This window comes from Miniopterus natalensis, chromosome 2 (genome assembly GCF_054644295.1).
Source record: "Miniopterus natalensis isolate mMinNat1 chromosome 2, mMinNat1.hap1, whole genome shotgun sequence".
NCBI lineage: Eukaryota > Metazoa > Chordata > Mammalia > Chiroptera > Miniopteridae > Miniopterus > Miniopterus natalensis.
In genome coordinates, this window is record NC_142082.1 from 73189825 (window position 1) to 73215879 (window position 26055).

Sequence of the window (26055 nt, forward strand, 5' to 3'; positions counted from 1 at the left end):
GTTTTTGTTTTTAAAATTTATTGGGGTGACAATCGTCAATATGAACATATAGGTTTCAGGTATGATTCCTTTGTTTTTAAAGCAGCGAAACTCTTTGTTCAGATCTTAGAGGGAAACAAATGAAAGATCAACTGTTCTGGCTGAAATGAGATCTGTGTGTATGTGTACGTGCACATGTTTGTGTAAGTGTTTGTGTATGTGTGTTGCGTGTGTGTGTGCATGTGTGTGTGTATGGGGTGCTTCCTGTGCTGCTGGATATTCTGATTTTTTCATCCCCAGAAGGGGATATCCAGTGGGACCCTCTTTGCCCATCAAATAGGAATTTATGTCTGGCTGGGAGCTGGCCTCTGCTATTACAGAGTTAATACCTTTCAGCTCAGAGTCTACTAGGTTTATTTGGCACCATCAGTTGTGAGTAGCTGCACTGTTTCTGAGCAGGGACATTCCTTTTGTCTGTCAGTTCACAGACTGTACTCTTCTCCTGTATCCTCCTGGGACTCTGCCCATGAGGCAGGGATGGGGAGAGAGATAATGTCACAGACAGGTCTGTTTTTCAGGACAACCTATTCAGAAGATATATGAAGAAGTGATTCCCTGAGATGTTCTTGGATGGACCTGAACTTCTCCCATTCTCTCAGCCTCCTGTTTCAGGTCATCCAGACTGTCTCCCTGTATATATATGCTAAGGGCCTGTCCATTTCTGGAAGGACTACCCCCACCCTTCCTAGCATTGGGTGTTTTTGTTAAGGATGTCATAGAGGAGGCAAAGGACCAAATAACCTGTGCCAGCTCCAGGGCCAGCCTCCCTGGGTTCAAAACCCAGCTTTACCACCTACTAGCTGTGTGGCCTTGTCCAAGTTACTCATGCCTACTCTAAGCCTCAGTTCTCCCATTCTTAAAAGGGTTAGTACTGGTTCCTGACTTCTAGGATCCTCATGAAAACTAAGCCTGAGGGTTAATTCATGTCCAGTGTTTAGTGGAATCATAGTAATAGTTTTTTTAAATGTTTGTTGTTATTATCATTATGTTGATGGTCCTTAGTCACACTGTCTCCCCAGCTCTTGACCTTCTTGGCAAGGTTCTAACCAAGATTCTGAATGCTTACAAGGAAAGAAAGATACCATTTTGACCTTTCTGATGTGACTTTGCTTTATGATGATAACACCCATAGTGGCAGAGCATAGCTCTAGGATACTGAGGAAGCTGCATGAGCTCCAGCTCCCACCTGGCCAAGTAGAGGGCAGGGTTTGTCTCCTAGAGGTCAGTGGTGTCACCTCTGCAGAAGCAGCTAGAGCCTCTTCTCTATTTCTAGACAGAACTCATTATAAACTAGACCATGGGGGTGAGCAGGATCTGTTCACACAGCTGTTTTAGCTGCCATTTCCTGAGTACTTATTATAATGCCAGGCTCTACACATACATTTTCTCTTCTAGTCACACAATCCCTGCAAAGAAGCTATGGTACTCATTTTTTCAGATCACAGAACTGAGGCTTACAGAGGAAATCAGCCAGCATCCCATGCTAAAAAGTGAGAGAACTAGTATCCAACCTCAACTCCAAACCCAACTGCTTTCTATTACCCTGCATTCCTTCTCTCTCACCATGTTCCCAAAAGTACTGTGGAGCAGGAGGTTTCCACCAACTTTAGGCCTTTAGTTCATGACTGTGTCTTGAAAAGCACTCCTGTTGAGACATCTCCTACTTTCCCTGCCAGAAAAGGTGCACTGTCCAGAGATTCCAGATGTGCAGCCATCCTGGGTCTGCTCCCAGATGGATAACACCTTTACCAAGTCATGGCTGCTTTTGGATTGGGCCACCGGGTGCCCATCACCTTACCTTTTTCTGGACACATGCTCCAGGACAGATTTGAATTCACCATGTTTGCAGGTCGACCACATAAACATTGGCCTTTCCTGGAGACCACTAGAACATTCCTGAACTTGTGACACCCAGAGGGAGTCACTCCCCCAGCACTGACAAGTGCGAAGTTTGAGGCACAGAGCAGCCCAGAGAAGCTCTTCTATTTCACCGCAGAGAAAAGATGGAAAACAGGCATCTACTCTGGAGCTCCTGCCTTGAGATCTGAGATGGACAATCTGGAAAAGATCTCATCAGCCATTGGCTCCAGCAAGGTGACTTGTGGCCTCCTTTGTCATGTTCCACTCTCTGCCCTGTGCCCATGGAGCAGTTGGGTTTGTGTGTAGTCTCTTTCTCAGAAGAGTGTTTCTGTCTGCCATTTCACTGCAGAGACAGGGTATCACCTTTGCTAATAATATCCCTTCTTTTAACAGTGTCTTCCTGCCTTCACTTATCCCTGGCATCTCTCTCGCTTCCCTCTTCTCCACCTCTGGAGAAGTCACCAGGAACTTCTACCAGAAAATGGTACCTTGCTTTTGACTTTCTTTGTGCTGGTTCTTTCAGAGAGCTTAATGACCCACCTTTGCAATGTCTTGTCTCATAACATTTCTACTTGTCTCTCACAAGGTTCATACTTTTCTTACCAGCAATTTTTAATTTTTTTTTATGAAAAAATGATCAAATTGTGTGATTTCTAGAGTTGTCTTATGCTCCTAAAGTATATTCCTCTGGCCTGTCTTAATCTACTTGTCAGGAATTTCCTTAATCTCTCCCATCAAGTATTTATTTTCAGAAAAAGTAGCTTTATGAGGCCTCCTATTGTCCAGCTTTCTGACAATTTCCTAGAAGATCCACTTCTACCAGCCCCATGTCCTTTTGCCACCCCTAATTAGCTGGAGTAAGTTAGTCCCCAGGGTAAGTGTGAGTTAGGATGGCACAGTCCCAGGCCTTAAGAAGTTGTTGGTCTGTCATGACTTAGCTTCTCCTCCAATGACTGAGCTCTTGGAACGTTTGAATGTAAAGGCATCCATTTGATGCTGACTCTTGGTTTGCAAAGTAACCATCTGAGGTATTATTTATTTATTTATTTATTTATTTATTTATTTAATCCTCACCTTTGGATACTTTCTCCATTGCTTTTACAGAGAGAGTGGAAGGGAGAGAGAAAGAGAGAAACATCAATGTGAGAGAGACACATCGATTGGTTGCCTCCCACACACATCCCAACCTCGCCAGGGCTGGGGATCAAACCCACAACTGAGATACATGCCCTTGGCTCGAATTGAACTGGGGACCCTTCAGTCCCCTGGCCAATGCTCTAACCACTGAGAAAAACCATCCAGGGCTCAGGTTTTTAATATGTATTTTCCTCTATGCCCTTTGTGATTATTCACCTTTCATTCCATCAATAAATATTTACTGAGAAGCTACTCTATGCCCAATGCTAAGCTAGGCCCGGGGTAGAGTCATGACCAAAATCATCCAAGGCCCCTGTTCTCGTATAGCTTACAGTCTAGTGGTGAAGCAAGATGAGTTAATCATGTAGTTACTCTAAAACATATAAAATTTCAGCCATGAAAGTGTGTGAAGGAGAGGCATGTAGCACTATGAAAGCATATAATAAAAAAGGCTGGTATACTCTGGGTAAGTGGTCCTCAAAGCGTGGTCCTCAGACCAGCAGCCTTAGCCTCATCTGGGAACTAGTTAGATAAACACATTTTCACTTCCCATCCTAGACCCATTGGATTAGAAACTTTGGGGGTGGGGTCCAACATCTGTGTTTTCATATGTTCTCAAGAGATTGGAATACACACTCAAGTTTGAAAACTCTTGCTCCAACCTGGCCAACATGACTCAGTGGTTGAGCATTGACCTATAATCCAGGAGATGGTGGTTCAGTTCCCAGTCAGGGCACACACCCGGGTTGTGGGCTCAATCCCCAGTAGGGGGCATGCAGGAGGCAGCTGATCAATGACTCTCATCATTGTTGGTTCTCTCTCTCTCTCTCTCTCTCCCTCTCTCCCCCCTTTCCCTTCCTCTCTCTGAAATCAATAAAGACATGTTTTTAAAAATAAAATAAATAAAAAATAAATTTAAAAAACTCTTGCTCCAGATGGTCAAATGAGACTTCTCTGAAGATATAACTTTTGAATTATGAAGGAACACTAGGCAATAGGGTGGGGCAGGGAAAGTATTTCACATAGAAAGAATGGCATCTGTAAAAGCCCTGTAGTAAGAGCAGAGAGCTTTTGAAAACATGAGGGATTACCCAAGAGAGGAGAAGAGTGATAAAAGATGAGTCCGGACAGGTTGACAGGAGCCAGGATACACAGGTCATGGAGACCTCATCAAGGATTGGGCAATAGGAAGCTTTTGATGTGCTTTAAACACAGGGATGACACAATCTTGTTTGTTTTTATTTAAAGAATAAATCTGTAGTGTGGAGAAAGGATTGAAGAGTTGCAGGAGGAGACCAGTTTTGGAGGTCATCACAGGCACCTGGAGAAAGATGCTGGTCACTTGGACAAAGGTGGTTTCTGGAGGGATGGAGAGAAGGGTGCATAATCACAAGATTCTTAGGTAAAGTCCACAGGTCTTGGTTATCAATTGGAGGTGTTAAGGATAACCCTGGAATTTTGTTTTACATGCAAGATGGAAGATAATGATGCCAAGTTTGACAGTGGGAAGAGATCATGAGAAGGTCCTGTTGAGTCTGATGTGCCTTTGAGCTATCTAAGTATAGATATCAATTAGATGGTAGAAGGTGTGGCTCTAGAGCTTGGAGGAGGCATCAGGGCTGGCAATACACATGGGTGAGTGAGTCATCGAAAGCTAAGTGACAACTGAAATGGTGGGCCAGGATGAGATCATTCAGGGAGAAAGAATGTAATGAAGAGAAGAAAGCCAGAATGCTCACTGAGGAACCTCACCATTCCTGTTTACTGGTCAGGTGGAGTCAGGATGACCCCCATAAAACAAACTTAGTACATAGAGTCAAAGAGAAGGAGGAAACTAGTAACTAGGAGAGGACAGTATCATATTGGCCAGAGGAAGAAAGAGTTTCAAAGAGGGAGTGCTCCACAGTGGTGACCAGGGAAGAGATGTGGAGTCAGAAGTGTCCTAGCTTGTGATTTTTGAGTGTGAGTGGTTGTTGCATGCTAAAGCCTTAGGATTTTATTGAAAGGAGATGGTGGAATAAAAGAAAGATGTGCCCATCACAGTTACCGAGGACCAGGAACCTAAACACAGGTGGGAGAGTGAAGAGGCTCAGGATTCTGTAGATTCTGCTCTAGCCTGAATTTTTCTGAACCTCTGTGACCAGCCCAAGGCCAGATCCTCTGACCTGGAATGCCTGTTGTCCCTCCCTTTCTTGGCATCTCTGCTCCCCGCTGTCTTGCGTGCCCACAGCCCTTTTCCTGCAGCCAGCTCAGCTGTTTTCTCAGCTTTGTTCATCCACTGATAAGTTATTAACTTGTCAGGGTCTAGACTCCCCACTTCCTTTCCCACTTTGAAAGCACTGCTGGCTCCCTTCCTGTTCACTGCCTTGGAAAGTCAGCACTTGGAAGGCTAGGGTTACTCTGTGGGTCATTATTGGCAGGCACACAGAATTACAATTAATATAATTGGTATAGGATGGTAAAGGCTTCTTAAACACATTGATACAACTGAAAAGGGGATAGTGAACACAACCATCTCTCTATTACCTTAGGTGTGGAGGCAAATGGTGAACTTAAAATAGACTATTTGAAATAATTTCTGCAAGAGGGTTCAATTTTAAAGGGTCACAATTAAACATGTTAAGGACCATCAAGTTTTTACATGGACTCAGTTAAGAGTAATCTTTAGTTTTTAAAGCAGACTCAGAAATAGGTGGGTTGTTTTTATATGTTGCTACTACTCTAAAACAAGCAAATTCTGTCTAAGATTCTTTAGAGAAATCTGCAGCAATCCTTAAAAAGAATTGAGTGGTTTTCTCACTGCCTAGCATGTCTGAATTCATGAATTAACCTAATGGGGCCTGATGGACTAAAGGTATAGACTGTCCTATTTGTTGATCTACATCCTGCTGAAATGATCTCTTGTCTAAAGATAAAATTAAGGGAGAAAGGACATTTTTGAATATCTATTATGAGCAGATCTTTTAGTCATTCTATTGATTCTTTGCAATCCTTTGAGGTACATACTATCTACACTTTTTACAAATACAGAAATCAGGGCTCAGACTATTTAGTAATTTTTCAAAGTTCATACCTCTGGAGAGTGACAGGTAGTTCTGGAGCTCTGTTCTTCATGCTCATACATGGAGAAGCAGCAGTCATTTTTGTAGTAATAGTAATAGTGGTAATAATAGCAATACTTCCCAGACATCAAATCCTGGATGTTTGAGGAGCCTTCATAAATGTCAGATCATTTAATCCTATAACACCCTGCAAGTACCATGGTCCTCATTTTACAGAAGATGAAACAGGCTTGAGGAGGTTAAGTTATCTGTCTGGTAACACAGCTATGCAGTGAAGAACTGGAATTCACACCCAGTTCCATCTGACCCTCACTTTTCACTCTGAAGTAGCTTTGTCAAGATTAGGGATGTTTTCCTGATTTCCAAAACAAAGCCTGAGGCATGGTAAATGAAAATATTTCTCCCTAATGTTGACTATACAGCTGCCTCCCAGCACTCCTCTTGAGACGAAATACAGAATGTTTATTTAATTTTTATTCCTTGTCAACCTTGAGAGGAGAGGACAGACACATCAACTATTTCTTCGAGCTTATAAATTTTGCTAAGGTACTTTCTCATGCATCTAGCAACTTCTTCTGTCCAGACCCACCCCAAAACCCAGACTAGGCCAAGAAAACCTCTAGTGCAACCAGAATTAAATATCACAGTTGATGAATTAACTCATTTACTGTATCTAGAGAAGAGTCCCTCCCATGACCACACAGACTGGTTTGCTCTAATTCTACACATAATTCTAACAGTCTTTGTTTTCAGCTTAGTCCCTAACAACGTAGTAGAAGAAAGCCCACTGCAGATTAGTGTAGTAACACCAGAGATATTAATAATTGAGACAAAAACCAGCATGAAGCAGAATCAAGAACCAGAACACAGCTGTTCAGAGCTATTCTGTACACTCTCCATAACAATGCTACAGCAGCCTGATTAATTACTATTTCACATTATGGCCACACTGAACATTCATGAAAAGTTAACTTTAACTCATGTTCAGTTTATAGCATATATCCAATTAGGAAAGTAGTGATGATGTGTGCAGGGTTCTTTTTTTTTTTTTTTTTTTTTGAAAAAAGAACGCTCTATCCTTCAAACCTAGCTGTCCAACAAAGCTTGTCCAGGACCCTCTGCATTGTTCACCTGTGGACCCCAGAGCACAGTGCCTGGCAGATGGCATGTGCTTACTAACGGATGGGTCATGAAATGCCAAATGCCTTTTTCCTGAGGGCTCTGGATGACCCGTGTCACTATGGTCACTTAGGCGGCTGCATTCCTGGGTGTGCTCCTAGATGACTTTAGGAAGGACAAAAGGGGCAAGACCCCGGAGAGCTCAGTGTTCACTGTTTTTACACATTAAATGAGATGTTACCCAGCCTCTGCTCAGAAATAAAAATCATCACTGCATGGTAGTTGCTACTATCATTGTTTTCATCGGGATTGACCAACAGTGCCCACTGAGGAGGTTTAAGAAAGCAGTTGGGTCCTTCTTTTCCTGGGACACATTTAAACCCCATAGCTAGAACTGGTGTGGGAGCTATGTAACCAGCTCTTGCCAAAATAATTGCAGGTCCCAGGAATTCCCTGTGAGGTTTACAGGCTACCCACCCCTCAGTGTCTCATAAGGAGGCCCATGTCGTGAAGACTGAGCTCTGAATAAGTCAGCGTTGCTCTCGATGAGAGACAGCCACATTTCAGAAAGTCCAGGCAGCCAGAAGGTTCGCTTGCATCAAGGGCTACGGCAGCCAGGGGCTCAGCTTCCTGCATCTGCTCTAAGCACCCACCTTTCTGCCCAGCCCAGGGCTGCTTGCTTTCCAGGTCACGGCCATTTGAAAAAGAAAGTTTCACATTCCTGTTAAGTGAGTACAGCACCTGCAGGAAAGGAAACCCTGTCCCCTGCAGAAGCTGACAACTTCTAGGGAAGGGAACCAAATCTCTCAGCCCCTGAGGGACTTCTGCCCTTTACTCCTGGTGGAATTAGCAGGAGTTATCTATAAATCCCTGAGGCATCCATCAGCAGACACTGCAAGGCTGTCTTTTTAGAGAAGTTCACTGACCTTTTGTTAACTTAACTCCTTGTTAGGAAATATCTAATCAGCTGTGTGCTAACGTGTCAAGGGCCCAGGGTCATGGGAGCAGGCTGGCTGTGGGGTTGGGTTTCCAGCTGTGTGCTGCCTGGTGTCTGAGCTGTTCTGTTTTCCTCTTTCAGCTATCTTTCAGATCATTCAGAGCATAAGGATGGGCATGTGAGAAGGCCCGGGATTTGACACTGCCCCTCCCGCTGGAGGGTGGAGGACCTCTTAAGCTCTTAGCCCGGTATCTGTGGGAAGCAAACAGGCCGCAAAGAATAGGAAAAAATGGCTCCCACAGATGCTCCCTGATCACTTCATCGTGGATGTCAGACCAAATTGCCTTCTCACAGGACATCTTGGTACATCCGTGTTCTGAAGTGGAAAAGACATTTTGCTTTTCTGGTGGCAGGATCAGTAGCTCCCAGGCGTCTGCAGCAGCGCTCTCTGGTTTTTCTTTTGGTTTCAGGAATGTATGCATGTAGCCCTCTGAATGATCACTGGTTTACTTTCTATGGATACAATCTCTCCTCCATTGGGAACCGGTTTTACAAATAAATGTCTTTGTTCAACCTTATGTCCTGTGTGGGTTACAGTGAGAAAACAAGTAAAGAAGATGTGAGAATAGCTCCAGGAGGGTTAGAGGCAGGAGGTGGGGAACTTGAATATGCGATTGGGAAAGAGTCAGGGAATTTGTGACCCCAAACCAGAGCTAGATTTACCCAGCAGATTGCTGGGCAAACTTGAAGGTCTTTGCCTGAAAGGAAGCCCTCAGTGGTTCTAATTACCTTGGGTTTTCCACACATTTGACAATTCTCTCTTTCTCTCCCTCTCTGTCTCTCTCATCATTTGGGTTTTTGTTATTATTCTTTTTTCCACTCTAGAAAAAGCACTTGCAATGTGTGTTAAGGTCCCAATTAGCCGCCCTCGCTGTGTTCTGCCTCCGAGTTTGGTGGGAAGCAGATGTCTGAGGCCCCTTTGTGAAAACTGTCCAACCTCGGGCCCAGCCCTGCCCTCACACAGAGCTCAGGGCAGGCAGGAGTGTGCTGAGCTCTGGGTGGTCAGCTGGCAGGATGGGGGGGTGAGGCCCCGGGCTGGTGGGTGAGACCACCTCTCCCTGGCAAGTCTTCCCCACCGTGTCTCCAAGTGTGGTTGCCTGCACCGGCATCTCGGCGTGTTGGGAGTGGGAGAGATGCATCTCAAACTGCAGATTCTGGGGTCCCACCTCAAGCTGGCTAAATCCAAATTACTGCAGGTGCGGCTAAGAATCCATGTTTGGTACAAGCCTGGGTGAGGCTTCTGCACTCTAACTTTTGAGGACCGCAATCGGAATGAGGTTTTGTCCCATCCCCAAGCAGTGAAGGCAACCAAAGCTTGCTCTTAAGCAAAGTCTATCCTGGCAGGGACGGGAGCAGGATTTGGCATGCCTTTTCAATGAGACTTCTGATGTCACCTAAGGAAGTCAGGGACAGCTGCACAGATCTCTGACAGGATTAAAAATGTGCACCATGCAAATTTAAATAGGACTTTGTTGTTTTTTTAAATTCCATCTTTGCATTCTTGGCTATTTTTTTTTTTATCCCAAAGTACTGTGAGAGCTTTAAAAATGAAAGTGGTAGAAGTGGCCAGGCCCTTTCTCACCAACTTTAGAGGCTTTGCTATAAGGGGCACACTTCACAATAGAGGGTGAGGTTTTTTCATCTACTAGAGCCTTTTACCCCACACCCTTCAGTGATATTCTCTAAGGCTTTCTTCTCTCCCATCCTCCTGCCTTTTTCTTTCTCACTCAGAAGAGAGGGTAGCAGGGCTGGTCCAAAATTAGCCACCCCAGGGACACTCCCACCACCACTACTGTGCCCCCACTACTCCCCCACCCCCAAGGCCCTCTCAAGGTGACAAAACACATTTCCCACCACTTGAGAGCTGCGCACAATACATGCCCTACGAGCCTGCCCTCATTAAGTTGGCTCTGTCCGGCTGTTCTAGGCCACTGAGTAGAACCAGGGTACTGAATGATCAGACCCCACTCCTGCCCGCCAAGAGGTCAGAAAAAGAAAGGCCCCTTCACATAGGTTTACCTGGTCTGGGCTCCCACATATGTCCTCTCTGACTCCCATGTTGCCTAGATTTGATCTGAGTATGTGCCTTCCCCTAATGCCAATATAAGGACATCTACCACACCCTCAGGAAAGGCCTGAGCTTTGTGGTTCATCCTTTATTGAATGGAGTCCTTCCCCCTCCCCCAAGTTTGGTCTTTTCAGTAATAATAGGGTGATTATCCCCATGTCAAGGAAAGGGAAACTGAAACTTGGCCAGATTGGGCTCCAGATAACTTCAGCTATCCCCAGATGGCAGGTGCACTGGGCTGAGTCAGCTGCCATTCCTCAAAGTGCCTGTGATTGATTTACCTCCCCAGGCTATGTGATCATCCACAAATTGGTTTTCTATTAGTGTCCAGGTGGCCTCCCTGAAATACTGGCTTATGACAGTCTGCCCTCCCTGGCCACTTCTTCTATCAGTCTTCTGCAAGCAGAGACAGGAGCTACCCTAAGTAAATTAGGGTCACGGTGGATTTGTGTTGTTCAGCAGAGACGTATGAACATCTTTTGGTGTGACACCTAGTAAGGAACACACAGCATCCCATACACAGCACACCCACCAAAACAAGCTTTACAGACGGCACTTACCCTTAACACGTCATGCACTCGGATTTTTTTTTTTTCTAGTCTAGTTCTTTTAATGCTGGTTTCACCCCCCCTCAAATGATTTAACAACCCATGAATAGGTTCTAACCTATAGTTTGAAAACTACTCTTCTTCAGGGAAAAACCAAGCCCTTAGCGAGAAACAGATAAGCAGGGCTCATAAGGTAAGAAAGTCTGAATCCCACTTTGAATCCTGATGAGAACCAGATGCCACATCTCAGCCACAGCCAAGCAGTACCTCCAGTGGTGATGAGTAGCTTCTTTTGGGATTTAAGGGGCATTGGCAGCTCCTGAAGAGACAGCACTAGCACCACCTTAAATCATTGAAACAAGGTAAAATAGACACCAGATTCCATTTGTCAGCATTGATGTGCCGTGCATCACAATCACTTGAGGTTGGGATCAGGGGGAGGGGGTGATTAAAAGCAGGAATCTGCTGAAAATCAAACTCTGTAAAAGACGGGCATATGTCCTTTTTAAAAATATTCACTTAGATGATTCTGATGCTGGCCATTCACCAATTACCATTTGAGAACCAATTCACCAGCAGACTTATTGTAATTAAATCGAACCAGGGACCCAGAGGTAATACCCCCAAACCTAACACTGCATCAACTCGGATCCACAAGAATTCCTCCCTCTGAACTTGTAAGCTATGACTTTGGGTGGTGGTCAGATAGAACAACATACAAATCTTGTAGCAAAGAAACCCACACCTGAAACCTATATGTTCATATTAAACACTGTCACCCCAGTAAATTTAATAAAGTGTTATATTAAAAAAAACTTGTAAACATTTTGGTTGCTCCACAGAGCTCAGCGACAATGAGACACTATGTCCTGTTTTGCTCCAAGTCTTGTACGTATTTGTCGTCCCACGTAGACCACAGGCCGAGACACAGAGTGCTTAATACTTGACTCTCGGGGCTCTGTAGGAGTGAAGAAGTGTGTGTGCTGGGAAGGCTAAGGGCTTTTTCCAGGGCCCTGGCCTCCAAGGCATGCTTACAGAGCAGACACTGTTTGTAGGGAGGCCAGCGCGCAGGCGAGTGTGCTTGCTGGTTTGGAAGGGAAGGAAACATGCACACGTAGGCTGCGCTTTGCACATTTCCCATCCTAGCCAGACACAAGAATACTTGAATGTATTATTCTTGCAGCTATTCCACACTTGGTCCCCAGAGCTTGGGAGGCAAAATGCCACTTGGGTGCTGTCCTTTGCAGTGCATAAGCCATCACCAAGCTTCAGCTGCACATCGAGGTAGCTCTCAGGCACAGGACCCTCTCTTTGAAAGGTTTCAAGTCCCGTGGCTTTCATCTGCCAGCCTGGGTCTGACTGCCTCCCAGGAGTCAGCAAACATTTTCTGTAGAGAATCAGGTAGTAAATATTTTAGGCTTTGTGGGCCAGATGGTCTTGAGACTACTCAACTACACCGTTGTAGCTTGAAAGCAGACATAGATAATACATAAAGGAATGGACATGCTATGATCCAATAAAACTTTATGTAAAAAAAACAGTGGTCTTGCAGAACCGTGGCTTGCCAACCACTGCTCTGGAGCAGCAGCTCTCAAACTCTGGTCCCCCTTTCTTCCAGCCTCAGCAGCATCACCTGGGAACTTGTTAGAACTGTAAATCCTCGGGCCTTAACTCAGACCCACTGAAGCAGACACTCTGGGGTGGGACCCAGCAGCCTGGGTTAAAATTTCGCCAGGCCATTCCCGTGCGGACACAAGTTTGAGAACCAGTGCTCTAGGTCCTGTGCCGAACCTGCCTGCTCCAGAGAGCGGTCCATGGTTAGCCGCCTGTACCTGCTCCCCTTCACCCCTCACACATTTAGGTACACTTAATACTTAATTAACTATTTTGTACCTCGAGTTTTGCTCCCTGCTTGTTTCATGCCTCTATATTTTGTCTCCCAAATCAATGGAAAACCTCTTGAAGAGAGTCTATGTCTTTGACTTCTGTCTCCACCCCTTCGTTGCTTTGTTTTAAGCATTTAATAAAGGCCAGAGGGCCTTTCCTTTATTACCTTCTTGGATCTGAGAGAAGATTGTTACCTATAGAATTTTCAACCCATTACTCATTTTTCAAAACTATACATTAAGTGCCAGGCCCTGTTTTAAGGCACAAGTCCCTGCCTTCATGGAACTTACATTCTAGGGGGGGATACACAACAACACATAAATATGTCAATAAGCACTATGAAGAAAAAGAAAGCAAGATAGCGTGATGGTAACTGGGAGGGTGGATGGGATTTTAAACAGCACCGTCAGAGCAAAGGAAGGCCTTGTATTCCTGTGTCTTCAGAGAGAGCGTGTAGGCTTTTTATATACTGTTCTTCACAGATGGGGCTGTAATATTCTCATTTCAGGAGGAGTCAGGACGCTGCTATACCGCAGAAACAACAGTCTCAGTCACTCAGCGCTATGCACGTTCACTTCTCACACGAGGCAGAGGCAGGGTGGCGAGGGCTTCCCTCCGGGGGTGTCTCCGCACAGAGTCCCCACAGAACAGAGGGAGGGGTGCAGGAAGGCCAGCAGCACTTCGATGCCACCGCCCAGAGGTGACACGTCGCTTCCACTCACCACTGTATTGGCCAAAACTAATTGCACGGCCCCATTCACCTGCAAGGGGAGCCGGAAATGTCAGGGCGAACATGGGTATTTAGTGAACTCTGTTTCTGCCACAATACTGTGTTTTTAGCGTGTTGTGTGATTGTAACATTCAATGTTTAGTTGTGGTCAGTTTTCTAGCCATCACCTTTTCTTAGGGTCTTACTCTCACTGCGCTCCTCAGGCCCTTAGAGCCCATCTATGCACAACTCACAGCGGTATCTCAGAGAAAGTTTGCTGTGGGCCACGGGTAGGCGACCATGGGATTTATCACACATGCCAGGATACTTTTGAGCATGAAAGTAGATACTATTAATAATTATACCAGGACACCAAACATAAACTAGGACTGTCCTGGGCAAATCAGGACATATGGTCAACCTAGCCAGGGGTCCACACACAAGCCCTCATCTCAAGAAACACGGGACTAACTTGGGAAGTTTTCCATTTCCACAAACTTTTTGTCCCTTGTTCATGGCAGAAAGCGGACTCTCCGAAGAGGAAAGTTAGACTTTAAATAATAATAGTGATATAGGTAATTGGCAGAGCTGTGAGGAAGTCTTTTGGGATGACTACAAAGGACCTCAGGTGCCCTGGTATGAGTGGGGAGCTGGGGTAGGGGGACCTGAAAGACAAAGCAAAGTTTAAGGAGGGGGAAGTAGGGGAGTCATGCTCTTTTCTAGAGTTTTGGCCTTGAATATTCAAAATGCCTTCTGTCAAGAGAGAGGCAAAGACTATGTCGTTGACACTTTGAAAGTTCCAAATACACAAATCTATAAACAAAGACTTCTCTTTTATCTTACTTTGACAGATACACACTTTAAATATCACACTAGAGTCACAGTGAGATCTGAGCAGAGCTGCAGAAAGCTCTGGAACAGAATCCCAAATGAATATTTTGAAAATTGGCCATGAGGTTTCTATTCGTTTCTCCTTGGTGGGAGCAGAATGGATGAAGGGTACTGGTGAGAGAAGGTAAGTGGTTACTGCTAAGAAGAAGCCAGAAAGAAATAAGCCATGAGTCATCACACAAAATTTGCTGCAAAGCATTCTTAAACATTTTATAATAGCAGACATTTGTTTTTTCAGTCTCCCACAAAGTAGGTTCCACTCACGACTAACACTTGTGCAAGGCTTACTGCGTGCCAGACACTGTCCAGGTACCTATGAGTATCGACTCCTTTAATCTTCACAAAACGCCCCTCAGGTGGGAGCTGTAATTATCCCTGTCCTATCAATGAGGTTTGACAAACTCCCAAAAGGTCATGCTGCTGGTGGACAGGGGAGCTGGGATTTAAACCCAAGCCAACTGGCCCCAGCATCTGCGCTCTTTGCCACTGCATGGCCCTTAATAAGGGCTTGACCCTGACAGAAAGGGTTGGCTTTGTTTTTTATTTCCACGGTTATATATCCAAGAGGAAGAACACTGCCTGGAGCTCAAAAATAGTCATGAAAGGAATGCACGAATGAGTCAACAAGTAATAGCCTCTTGCTGAGTACATAGTTTCTGTGAGACTGGAGTTTTGGAAGGCAGAAGAGAACTGTAGAAACAGCCCAAGATCAGAAGTCAAGCCACTGGGTTCTTGCCCTGGCTTCCACTCATCACTTTTGCTGTGGACCTTGATTTCCTCACCTGGATATTTGAAGATATCCCATCCCCCCACATCACAGGGCTATTGTGGGAAGCAAATGATATGATGCATGTGGCACTGCTTTGAAAAAACTATAAAATGCTACACAAATTATCTATGTAATTACATATCTGTGTACAATTATATTTGTAATCACTGTTGGCAATCATATAATAATATCATAATTGCTACTCAGGACAGGTAGGGACTGCCCCCCAAAAATGTTTCATATTCAAAATCCTACCTTTACCAGGGCGCTTTCTTAGCACACCATGCTCTCATCAGCAAGGATGCCCAGACTGGAAAGTGAGGGTGGGTTAGCACAACCCATCCCAGCTGATGGAGAAAACATTCGAAGTTCACATACATGCTGCTGTCAGTGTTTTATTATTTATAGTAATTCCTGGGGGTGGGGTTTAGGCAAGATTCGAAATTAATCTGGGCTATGGAAGACCACTGGTATCTGTCAAAAGGCTGACTGACTGCTAGTTTCATTCTTTGTTATCTTCAAACCTCCTGTGTTACTCCTGAAGGGCATGGAGATAGGACATGCAGTCAATTAGGTAGCACTGGAGACTCATATACATGGAAAATTGGGGGGGAGGGCAGGGAGCCAGAGGGAGAAGGAAGAGAGGGAGGGAAGGAGGGAGGGAGGAAAAAGAAAGGAAGAGAGAAGAAAACAGGGAGGGAGGGGGAGGGGGAGGGGGAGGGGGAGGGGGAGGGGGAGGGGGAGGGGGAGGGGGAGGGGGAGGGGGAGGGGGAGGGGGAGGGGGAGGGGGAGGGGGAGGGGGAGGGGGAGGGGGAGGGGGAGGGGGAGGGGAGGGGAGGGGAGGGGAGGGGAGGGGAGGGGAGGGGAGGGGAGGGGAGGGGAGGGGAGGGGAGGGGAGGGGAGGGGAGGGAAGGGAAGGGAAGGGAAGGGAAGGGAAGGGAAGGGAAGGGAAGGGAAGGGAAGGGAAGGGAAGGGAAGGGAAGGGAAGGGAAGGGAAGGGAAGGGAAGGGAAGGGAAGGGAAGGGAAGGGAAGGGAAGGGACTTTCTGGCATTTTAGCGATTCACTTCATTGTCCACAAGAAATCACCAGGTATGTTTTACCTGCATGTTACACCTGCAATGTTCTCAGTCAACTCTCTCAGAACCACATCTCACAGGGAAATGTTTCTAGAAGGGGTGGTAGAAATGTGTCCAGTTCTAAAACTTGTATTCTATGTGAGAAAATGGCTTATTTTTCCCATTTTTTCATCTGACTCTTATCATTTCAAGAAAGCATCTTCAGACTGAATAAGCTGGAGGGGGAGGGGGACAGTGAGAGTAGGATAAAGGTGCATTTCTGGTGACAAGGTGTCCATAGGATAGTCAGTAAGCAGGACTCACACACAGGAAAAGGGCCCTCAATTCTGCAGACCAGGGGTATCTTGGGAGCTCAGGAAGAGCAGAGGGCAGGGTGGGCTGGGGCGCTGCAGGCCCCTTCCTGGGCTCTCAGGCTCCTGTCTCCAGGAACAGCACCCGCATTCTCCGGGGCTCCCTCTCTTTCACACTGGTGCACAATCTGTTTGCCTCCTGAGGAAGTCAGGTGGCTGCCAGAACACACAACGACTTTCAATATGACAGTGTCATGAAAGATATCTGTGTATTAGACATACGTCCACAAAACTGGTGTTTGCTCTCTCTTTGGGAAGGCTTTTGGGGAAAATAAAAAGGAGAGGGGAGGTCCGTGACATTGTTCTATGCTCAGCATATGGGAAAATGTGGGCTTTTTTACATAGTAGGAAAACATTTCATTTGTTCTCTGCCTGTGCAGCACAGGGAGATCTTGGCTGTGTGTTTCTTTCTATTTTACAACAAATGCTGAAAACAGGCAGAAGATGGCAAAGGGACAGAAGTGCTCCCCGGGTGAATTAGGGCCATTCACTGTCAAAAGTCACCAAACCTGTATTTCAAGGGCCATCTCTCCAGCTCTGTCTCCCAGATTGGCCTGTGGCCCTGAAAGGGGCAGGGCTTGGCTCCCATCTCTTTCAGTTTGAGTGAAATCCATAAGATGTTTCTCCCCATTTTCTAACATCAAGGCTGCTACCTCCCATCATCATTTATTTGTGTTGGAAGAGGTTCCTGCTGCTTTCCGAGGGGGCCGGACTCCCCAGGGGCTGAGGAGAGGAAAGGTCGCTGATGTAATTACCCAGCCTGGGATCTGCTTAGGGCTGCAGCTGAGGCGGGAGGGAACCGGCCCCAGGCTTCCAGAACAGCCGTGAGGAGCCGGAGCAGGGAGGCCAGGCGCAGGCCCTGAGGACCAGCTGTTGAAATTGTCTGGGTCTTTGCGCTGAGGACTTGTACTTTTTCCCTGAGGAAGCCACTCCTGACAACATCCCTAGGCAGGTGTGGAGGCTTCTTTTGCCTTCGCCTCTCTGTCTGTCTGTCTCTCTCCCACTAAGGATTAGCAGTTGCTGCTCTGTACCCAACAAGACTGCTTATTCTCTGCCCGGGCTGGGGGTGCCTATAGCATTTCCTCTCCAAGCCTCATTAGCTGTGCCCCTTGGTTGGTCCCCAGCGTCCCTTCCTCTCTGGGCTGCACACTGTCTTCCCTCCCTTCTTCCCTCCCCAGCTGGAGCTGGCTCCCGAATTCTCTCCAGAGAAACCAGGCTCGTTTACCTCTCCCTGAACCCTTCTCAACGATCGCTTTCTGAAATCTCAGCCTGAGAGCAAATGCAAACAGTCCTTTGGTCTGGCTCTTTGCTTTCTTCTCGGTGGAGAGGGAGAGGAGAAGTGGGTTAGTGCAGCCTCCACTGGCACGAGGCACGAGGCATGAGGACAGTTCTGAGGGCCGCAGTGTGCCCGAGCCTGCCAGCCTGACGGGGAAGGAACCCTCCTGCAGGCCTCTTGGCAGCTTTGTCCACAAACAAGACAGAGGTTTTTTTAAATGTGAACCAAAAATGTCCCCCTCTGATGGCCTGGATTGTAAATCATCACGGACATCATGGGGGCTCCATTGGCCATGTCCCTTCAGAGCCGGCACACAGGCAGGAAGCCTTCAGGTCGCAGGGGGCTGGAGCTCCCTGGGTGTCAGGGGAAGCTGCCCTGGGAGCCTCTTCAGTGTGTTCAGGGACCCAGACCCATCCCCGTGAAGGGGCCGCAGGCTGTGTAAGATTCACCCTAATCCTACACATCTGGGAAGCAGCTCCTCTCCTGCCAAAGACGGGATGGGATGAAACCCAAGTGATTTGTGAGGAGGCAGGCCAGCGGGGGCTACGAGGGAGACCAGCAGCCACCACAGAGCCCATCGTCCCTGTCCCTATGCTCAATGGCTGCTGCTTGGCAGATTTTCTATGTGCTGTACTGAGGTACTTCAGGGAACCCAGAAAATTATTTTCCTTTACAAAGTAAAGGTGTTATTTAAATTTAGAAATACAACAGGGAGGAAGGTGAGCACAGTCATCTTTATGGGAGAACAAGCTGACAAGGGGGCTCTGCCCAGGTCACACCTTCTTGTCAGATTCCTGGGGTTTCAAGGACTAGGGACTCCCGCCTCCTGCCTTCCCTCCCTCACTCTATTTCTACCTCTCTCTCTCTCTGAATCCACCTCTCTCTCCTTCTGCCTCTATAGTAATAAAATCATCCACATGGCCCTTACTGGGTGCCAGGTAGTGCTCCAAGTGCTTTTCAGATCATTTAGCTTCAAATCTCTGAGGAAGGTTCTGTTTCCCTGCATCACATTCTTCCTCTCCCTGACTCTGCTCTACCACACACTCACACACACACACACACACATTCTCACACTCACACACACATACACACACACATTCTCACACTCACACACACATACACACACACATTCTCACACTCACACACACACTCACACACACTCACACGCTCAACCACACACACACACACTTACACACACTCGTGCACTCACACACTCTCACACACATACATCAGGCCTCACACACACACACACACACACACACACACACACACACACAATGACTGAGGCCCTGTTCCCTGGCCACATTTATTGTCTTTACAGAGAGGAAGGGAGAAAGGGAAACATTGATTGATTGCCTTTCATAGTGGCCCAACTGGGGATTGAACCTGCAACCTAGGCATGTGCCCTGACCAGGAATCAAGCCCACGACCTTTCAGTGTATGGGACGATGCTCCAACCAACTGAGCCACACAGGCCAGGGCCATCAATATGTTTTGAGAGCTCTAATCCATCCCTTCTCCAAATTAGGCTAAACCTAGGAAAGGCCAACTTCAAATATGAATTCTGAAAACTGAAGCTAGAATGGCAATTTCATTTGATTTTTCAAGGCATTGATGCTAACTCCCATTAAATGCATCATCACTGTGACATTATTACATTCTCATTAGTTATGCCTTAGAATTCTACCATTGGAACCACAACCACAATGGTAGAATTCTCTCCAGAATGGAGGGAATGCTAAAGGTCACTGAGCCAGGGCTTCTTAAGCAAGGATTTCAACTACTTTGCAGGCCATCAATTTAGTGGACCATAATGAGAATCTGAAGTTGAAATAGAGCAGAATTAAATAGACAATATCACAGTGCATTGCACATAGTAAAGGTAAGCACTGCTTCACAAAACTCCTCACTTAGATATAAATATGCATGTGTATAGCACTGCAATATGACCTATGTTTCCTACTCTGAGTCCCGGCCAAAAAAATTTGAAAGCTGCTCCCCTGGTCTATTTTCCACACAGAGCTCAGCACTCCTATATCCAGTATATATTCAATCATTCCTTAATTCCTGAATTTATTAAATGCCCTTAGTGTGAAAGGCGCTGTTCGGAATCCTGAGGAAACAAAGCTGAATAGAACACTGTGTTGGGCAGGGGCCTGGAAGGAACCAGGCGGCACCTCTAATTGGGTAATGTGAGGAGAGTCTAATAAAGGAGCTGGCCGGCAGAGTATAGGGAAACCTAAAGGGACAGCACAGAGCTGGGCTGAGAACAGCAGAACAAGCTTGGAAGAGACAAAGGAAGGGAAATGTTTCCAGAACCCAGAGCTATGTGGAGAGGACTCTCTGACAGGACTGTCGCCTTCTGTCCAGGGAGGTAGCCAGCTCACAGGAGCCCTGCAGGGAAGGAGCCAGAGGGATAAACATCTCAGCCTCACTCTTTTGTCTCCCCCTCACCTCTGCCATGAGCTCCACTGGCCAAACCCAGCCCAGGGCCACGGTGATGCCGTCCAATAGGGCAAGCAGGGTGAAAAACAGTGGAGAGTGGCTATGGAGAGCAAACAGAAGATGACCCGTGCAAACAAAATCCTTGCTCTCTAGGAATTATATCCATTAGATCAAGGGTGGGGACCGTCCGGCCCAGCCAGGCATGGCTCAGCAGTTGAGTGTCGACCTAGGATCCAGGAGATTGGGGTTCGATTCCTGGTCAGGGCACATGCCTAGACAGGGGCCTACAGGAGGCAGCCAATCAGTGACTCTCTCATCATTGATGTTTCTATCTCTCTCTGCCTCTCCTTTCCTCTCTTTGAAATTAATAAAGATATATTTAAAAAAAAAAAAAAAAGGTGGGGACCGTCGGGCCTGTGGACTGAATGTGGCCCGTATGTGGCCCGTGAGATCAATTGGTCTGGCCCTACCAAGGCAACTGCATGCGGGACTCGAAATTCAATGCATCTAGGAGCTTTTTTCATAGTTAATTTTTAAGTTGATAATTTTGTATGGCCTGCGAATGATGTTATAAATATCCAAATGGTCTTTGGCAGAAAAAAGGTTCCCCACCCCTGCATTAGATGAAAAGGAATATAATAAAAAAAAAACAGCAAGGTAACCCATGCAGGGAGAGGGGCATTAATGAGGACTTCTGGAAGCACCTAGGAAGAAGCCAAGTGGCTTTTCAGGGGAGGTTAGGGAAGGCTCACAAGAGAGAAGACACAGTGGTCTGTCTTCCCCGAATCCTTTCTTTTGGGAACCACCTTCCCTGCAGAAGGTCCTGGTGGGTCCCAGACACGGCGCCCCGCCCCTCTCTCCTGCAGGGGCCAATCAAAGTGAGGCCCTGTTCCCTGGCCACAGTCATTGGCTCAGGGAAGACCCAAAGCTCAGCCCCTCATAGATCTCCCCAAGGGTCACCTGATGGGGGAGAAAACTGCCTCTCACCTCTGAATTCAAGATGCTGGGAGGATGGAAAGTTAAAACTATTGGCTGTCATCTCCCCCCCCCCCCCCCCTTTCCAATAAGTGTAAATAATCAGCTTAGGGGGGAAAACTGAGGCAGGGCAGAGAATATTCTTTCTGGGCAATGTTTTATATTCAGGGTTACCTTAGATTGAGGGATACATTGCATTCATTATAATACTTTCTCTTTTTGTTTTTTAGCTGGAGTTGAATTTGTCCTAGCTCACCATGTAGAAGAAACTGTAAGTACAGAAGTGCGGAGGTGAGAAAGTGGATGGCATATTGAGGGACCTGTTAGGTTTGTGGCCTGGCCAGAGTCAAGGGTGCTTGTGAAGGGGATGGTAGGTAACAAGCTAAGGCTGTAACAGTGGGCTTAAGTCAGATGCTAAATAAGTGAGTGTGCATTAAGGATTTTAAGTAGGGAGTGACACCAACAGATGTGCATTTTAGAAGGCTCATCCTGAGAGCCATGAGGAGGTGGGAGTGAGGAGCCCTGGAGGAAGGAGACTGCTGCAGAATCCGGGGAGATGCAGAGGGCACCAGAACTCAGCTGGGGACACTGAAGAACAAAGATCAGTGCCGGGACCCAAGATAGACTGAGGGAGGTGAAGAGTCTGGCATTAGTATGGAGGTTCTGGTTTGGGTGAGAAGATGAACTATAGCATGAATGGGACGTTACTTTACTTGTTTCGCACATTGCATAACTTTGAGGGCCTTCTCCTTCCTAGTCACCGTTTTCTGAATGCATTTGGGTTTATGGATCTCATATATAAGATTACTCCAGATGTGCTTTGACCAGTGGAGGAAAGAGCCATCACACACTTTCATGAATGCAGCCCATCGGTCCTGAGGATCTTCTTGGAAGTCACTGCACAATGACGACTCACATGGAATATATTATTGTCTTAAACCCCTAAGTCTTTTTGCACATAGGCTCTGATCACTTTTTAAACCGGGTAGTAAATATTTTTACAATTGACTAATTCTTGTCATCCACCTGAAATGCAAGCCTATATCATTAAGCTTAGCATGTCTTCCCTACATTTAAAAACTGTATCTCCGTTCTTTTGAATACAATTTAATTCAGCAAAAGAGTATGATGTGAAGATTCTAGAACAGATATTGTGAAAAACGCATGAAAAGAACATGTTCTTACTGTTTTTAAGTAGCTTAGAATCCAATTATATATATATATATATATATGCATATATATACACAGGGGTGGGCAAAAGTAGGTTAAATGACCAGCCATTATTACCTAAAAGATAAATGATGAGTAAAAATGTAAAATAATAACAATAATAACAATAAGAATAAGAAGGCAAATGATACAAGTAAATAATACAACACTTAATAAATAAATAATAATATAAAAATTAACTCTGTGTTTTGTGTACTCACAACTGTAAATCTACTTTTGCCCACCCCTGCATATGTGTGTGTGTCATTTTATATATATATAATGAAATGTTAATGTGGAATGTTCATTATGATTTTCCAAGGTTCTGGAAATACTCACCATGAGGTTACCGTAGCATCTTCACAGTTGAGTAAGGTTGAAAGGTTTCACCATGTGAACTTCTAATTGCCTTTTATCTATCTACACTGTGGATAATTCAGATTAGTCACTGGCCATTCACCTCTGTGACCTTTGCCCTAGAATATGTCCCTTGGGTGTATGGTTTTGTACCATCCTCTGCTTTTTCTTTTCTGGAGTTGATCTTTTATTTCCAAAATAAAAGATGGATCTTTTATTTCCACTAACTTCTACAGATATGCCTCACAGTGGTGTGCTAACAGAAAGCAGGCATCCTAATATGCCTCTGCAGGTTTTACAAAAGCTATCTTAAACTCACTCTTCCCCCCACCCCGTTCTTCTCTCCCTTTTAGTAAACTCCCACCTGAATTCTTATCATCTGAGATTAGTTTCTTCAGCGATTCCTGCTGTAACCACTTTCCATATTTCCTAGATCACCATTTATTTAATCTGACCAGCCAGGCCATGGACCACTCTGTGTGCCCCCCACACCACATGCACGCCCTTTCTGAAGATCTGTAGGGGAGCCTGAACACAGATCTCAGGGCAGGAAAGCTGTGCAACTTTCAGCAGAGCCATTCATTCTACTAATATTTACTGAGAGCCCATTGTGTGTCAGCGCTCTGGGAAGAACAGAGCCACAGGAAAGGAACTGGGTAACTGGAAGGAAGATAGACCAGCAATTATAGGCATGGGGAGCCCACGAGGAAGAAAGTACAGGATTCTTAGGGAGCAGAGAGCAGCACTCTCTCACCCAACCTCAGGGTCAAGGAAGCTTCCTAAAGGAAGAGACAGATGAGCTGAGCTGGAAAAGAGAGAACTAGAAAGCAGGGAAATGGTTGGCACAAGAAAGGGTGAAGTTTGGCTTCTCTATGACATAAAATATGAATATGAGGGGCTGGTGGGAGCAGAGAAAGCTATGAGACAGATGAAGGTGCTTGGCTTTCATCTAAGGGCAATAGAAAGCCATCGAAAAATTTCAACCAGAAGTGATATGATCAGACTGATGATCTTTCCTCTGTCTTTGAGAGCTTAGGAGTGCGGAACTGAAACGGCAGCCCACTGCTAGCAACTATACGGGGCCATTGGTGTGCAACTTGGAGATTAATTTACCTTTTCTTCATCTTATCATCTCTTCATCCCCATGTCCTCATTTATTAACTTGTGTTGTACTCCATGCATCTCTGCAAGCCCATCACAGGTAAAGAAACAAACCACATAGTGCAGTTGCTCTCATAACCCCTCGAGTTAAACATTTGTATCCCCATTTTACAGAGAAGCTTGAAGAAACTCAGGAACTTGCCCATGGTCTTAGCATCGCTCCATTCATCAATGGGACTTGTTCAATATCTCACTTTCCCAACAGATTATAAGTGCACAGAGGCAGACACCACGTCTATGTGGCTGTGGCAGGTGCCCACCTCCAGCACAGTGGCTCACACACAGAAGGGCCCAGCCAGGCCACTGACCCTCCCCCTGGGGCTGTGGGATTCCTAGGCCTGAGCACTGTCTGGTCCATCACGCTGTCCTCTGCCACCTGCTTTGGCATCTCATGGACAAAGCCTGTCCTCTCCCCTCTATATACACATGTTTTTAAAGAAGTTCACCATCTAACTTTCAAGTTCATCAAGTAACTAAAACCTAACAGTTGCCTTTAGAACTAGACTTTTAGGACTGGAAGAAACCTGAGAGATGATTCTGATCTGACCGACTCATTTTACTTTGAATTAACTTGGGCTCAGAGAGAGTGGGTGGCTCCCCAAGGTCACACAGTGGATTAACAACAAGTTTCAACTCAACGGTGGTTCTGAGGGACCTTAGAAATGTCCTGTGTGGGATTTACAGTGTCATTCTGTTCATTTAGAGACATAAAGAGTAAATGTTTTATTTGGCTTGCTCATAAAACTAAATTGTTTGCGGATATAGAGGGTCTGGTGAGAATTTATTTTTAAAAGATTTGAAACCACAGACCTGTGATTTATTCTAGCCACCATTCTGCCTTAGATACTCAAAAACTGAGTGAGAAAGCACCCTTGCTTGCTCAGGATCACAGCTGTTCTTGGCTTCTCCCAGCTCACTCACAGTTCTCCCTGGGCCATCTCATCAATTCATAAGGCCTCAACCACCACTCAAAACCTGAGGAGTCCCAAATAGTCAGACACAGTAACTAACAATCTCTGGGCACTTCTATGCACCAGGCATTGTACTAATTAAGCACAGCACATGGGTTATCTCATTAAATCATCACCACCACCACAATCCACACAATACAGAGGAGGAAACTGAGGCCTTGAGAGGTAAAACAGCTTGCCCAAGGTCACGGGTCATAGCACTGGCAGTTGGCCCCCTTTACCAGGACAGAATGTCTGTAATGCTCATCTCTGGCCCAGGGTCCTCTTTCCTGAGCTCCAAATACAAGCAAACGACTGCCTACTGGTGCTCCCCACCAGGCTGTCCCAGAACCAACTCAAAACAACTCAGCTTCTCGCCTCCATCCATGCAGGCTGGCAGGCCCTCACTCTCTCGGTTTCCTTACGCAGCGCCTGCAACCTGCCCATTTTATTCCTAGGTATTCTCAGATCTGCTCCCTCCTCCCAGGGTCACCCCTACTGCATGTTTCCCAAGTGGTCTCTGTGCCACACAGCCATGGTTTCTGCCCAACCCTCAACCCACACCTTCCCTCCCCACAGATGTCAGCACAGGATTCCTGTGGAGTACATTTCCACTGGCCTCAACTCTCTGCTTCCCCGAGAGTGACCATGATACTCCCTGAGTCTCCTCTGGGGCCATCGGCTAGGTTCCTGGGCCAGGCTGCCTTATTTCAAACATCTCTGCTTTTACACCACTCTTCCTTCCTTGGAATCCCCTTCTCCTCTCCCCTCCAGCAGAGCTGGTCATTTCCTTCTTTGCTCCAAGGCTGCCCTTTAAATTCATGCTCCCCTAGCACTTTTTTCTAGGTTGAAATGACTTACTTTCCTGTCTCCCCTCTGCAGGAGGCAGGAGCTAGATCAGGCGCTCATAGCTCTATAGTAGTTATGCAGAGACGATCTCTTTAGATGTAGGTGGATAGGTGGAGTGGGGGAAGGAAGGAATGGCATAAAGCCCTGCGATCAGGTCAGCATATAAACCAGTCCACTTCTGCAGGGCCCTCAGTCCTGCCTGGCCCCAGCCCCTTCGTGTGCTCCTGGTTGCTGCACCCAGGACAATCTGGCCCAACTCCACCATCGTCAAAGTTCTGCATCTCCTGCCTCCCCAGCAAAGCCCTCACCCAGCCCAGGAC

General features: G+C 46.3%; 1 protein-coding gene across 9 annotated transcripts in view; it reads left to right on the forward strand.

Annotated features, from left to right (window-relative positions):
- The window catches only part of SERP2 (stress associated endoplasmic reticulum protein family member 2), a 35013-nt gene extending 12575 nt beyond the window's left edge, over positions 1-22438 (forward strand). For 3 of the 9 annotated variants that reach the window (XM_087814328.1, XM_087814333.1, XM_087814331.1), the window contains 2 exons: positions 1889-2133; positions 8296-8732. Coding sequence is in view for 5 of the 9 variants with exons in the window: in XM_087814331.1 (XP_087670457.1) it covers positions 1889-1947 (59 nt within the window). In the remaining 4 variants the exon portion in view is untranslated. Of the gene's footprint in view, positions 1-1715; positions 2134-4284; positions 4439-8295; positions 8733-21439; positions 21481-21966 lie in introns of those variants that run through there. The other 6 variants (XM_087814330.1, XM_087814332.1, XM_087814325.1 and 3 more) reach the window with 5 other exon arrangements.
- The last annotated feature ends 3617 nt before the right edge of the window (positions 22439-26055 follow it).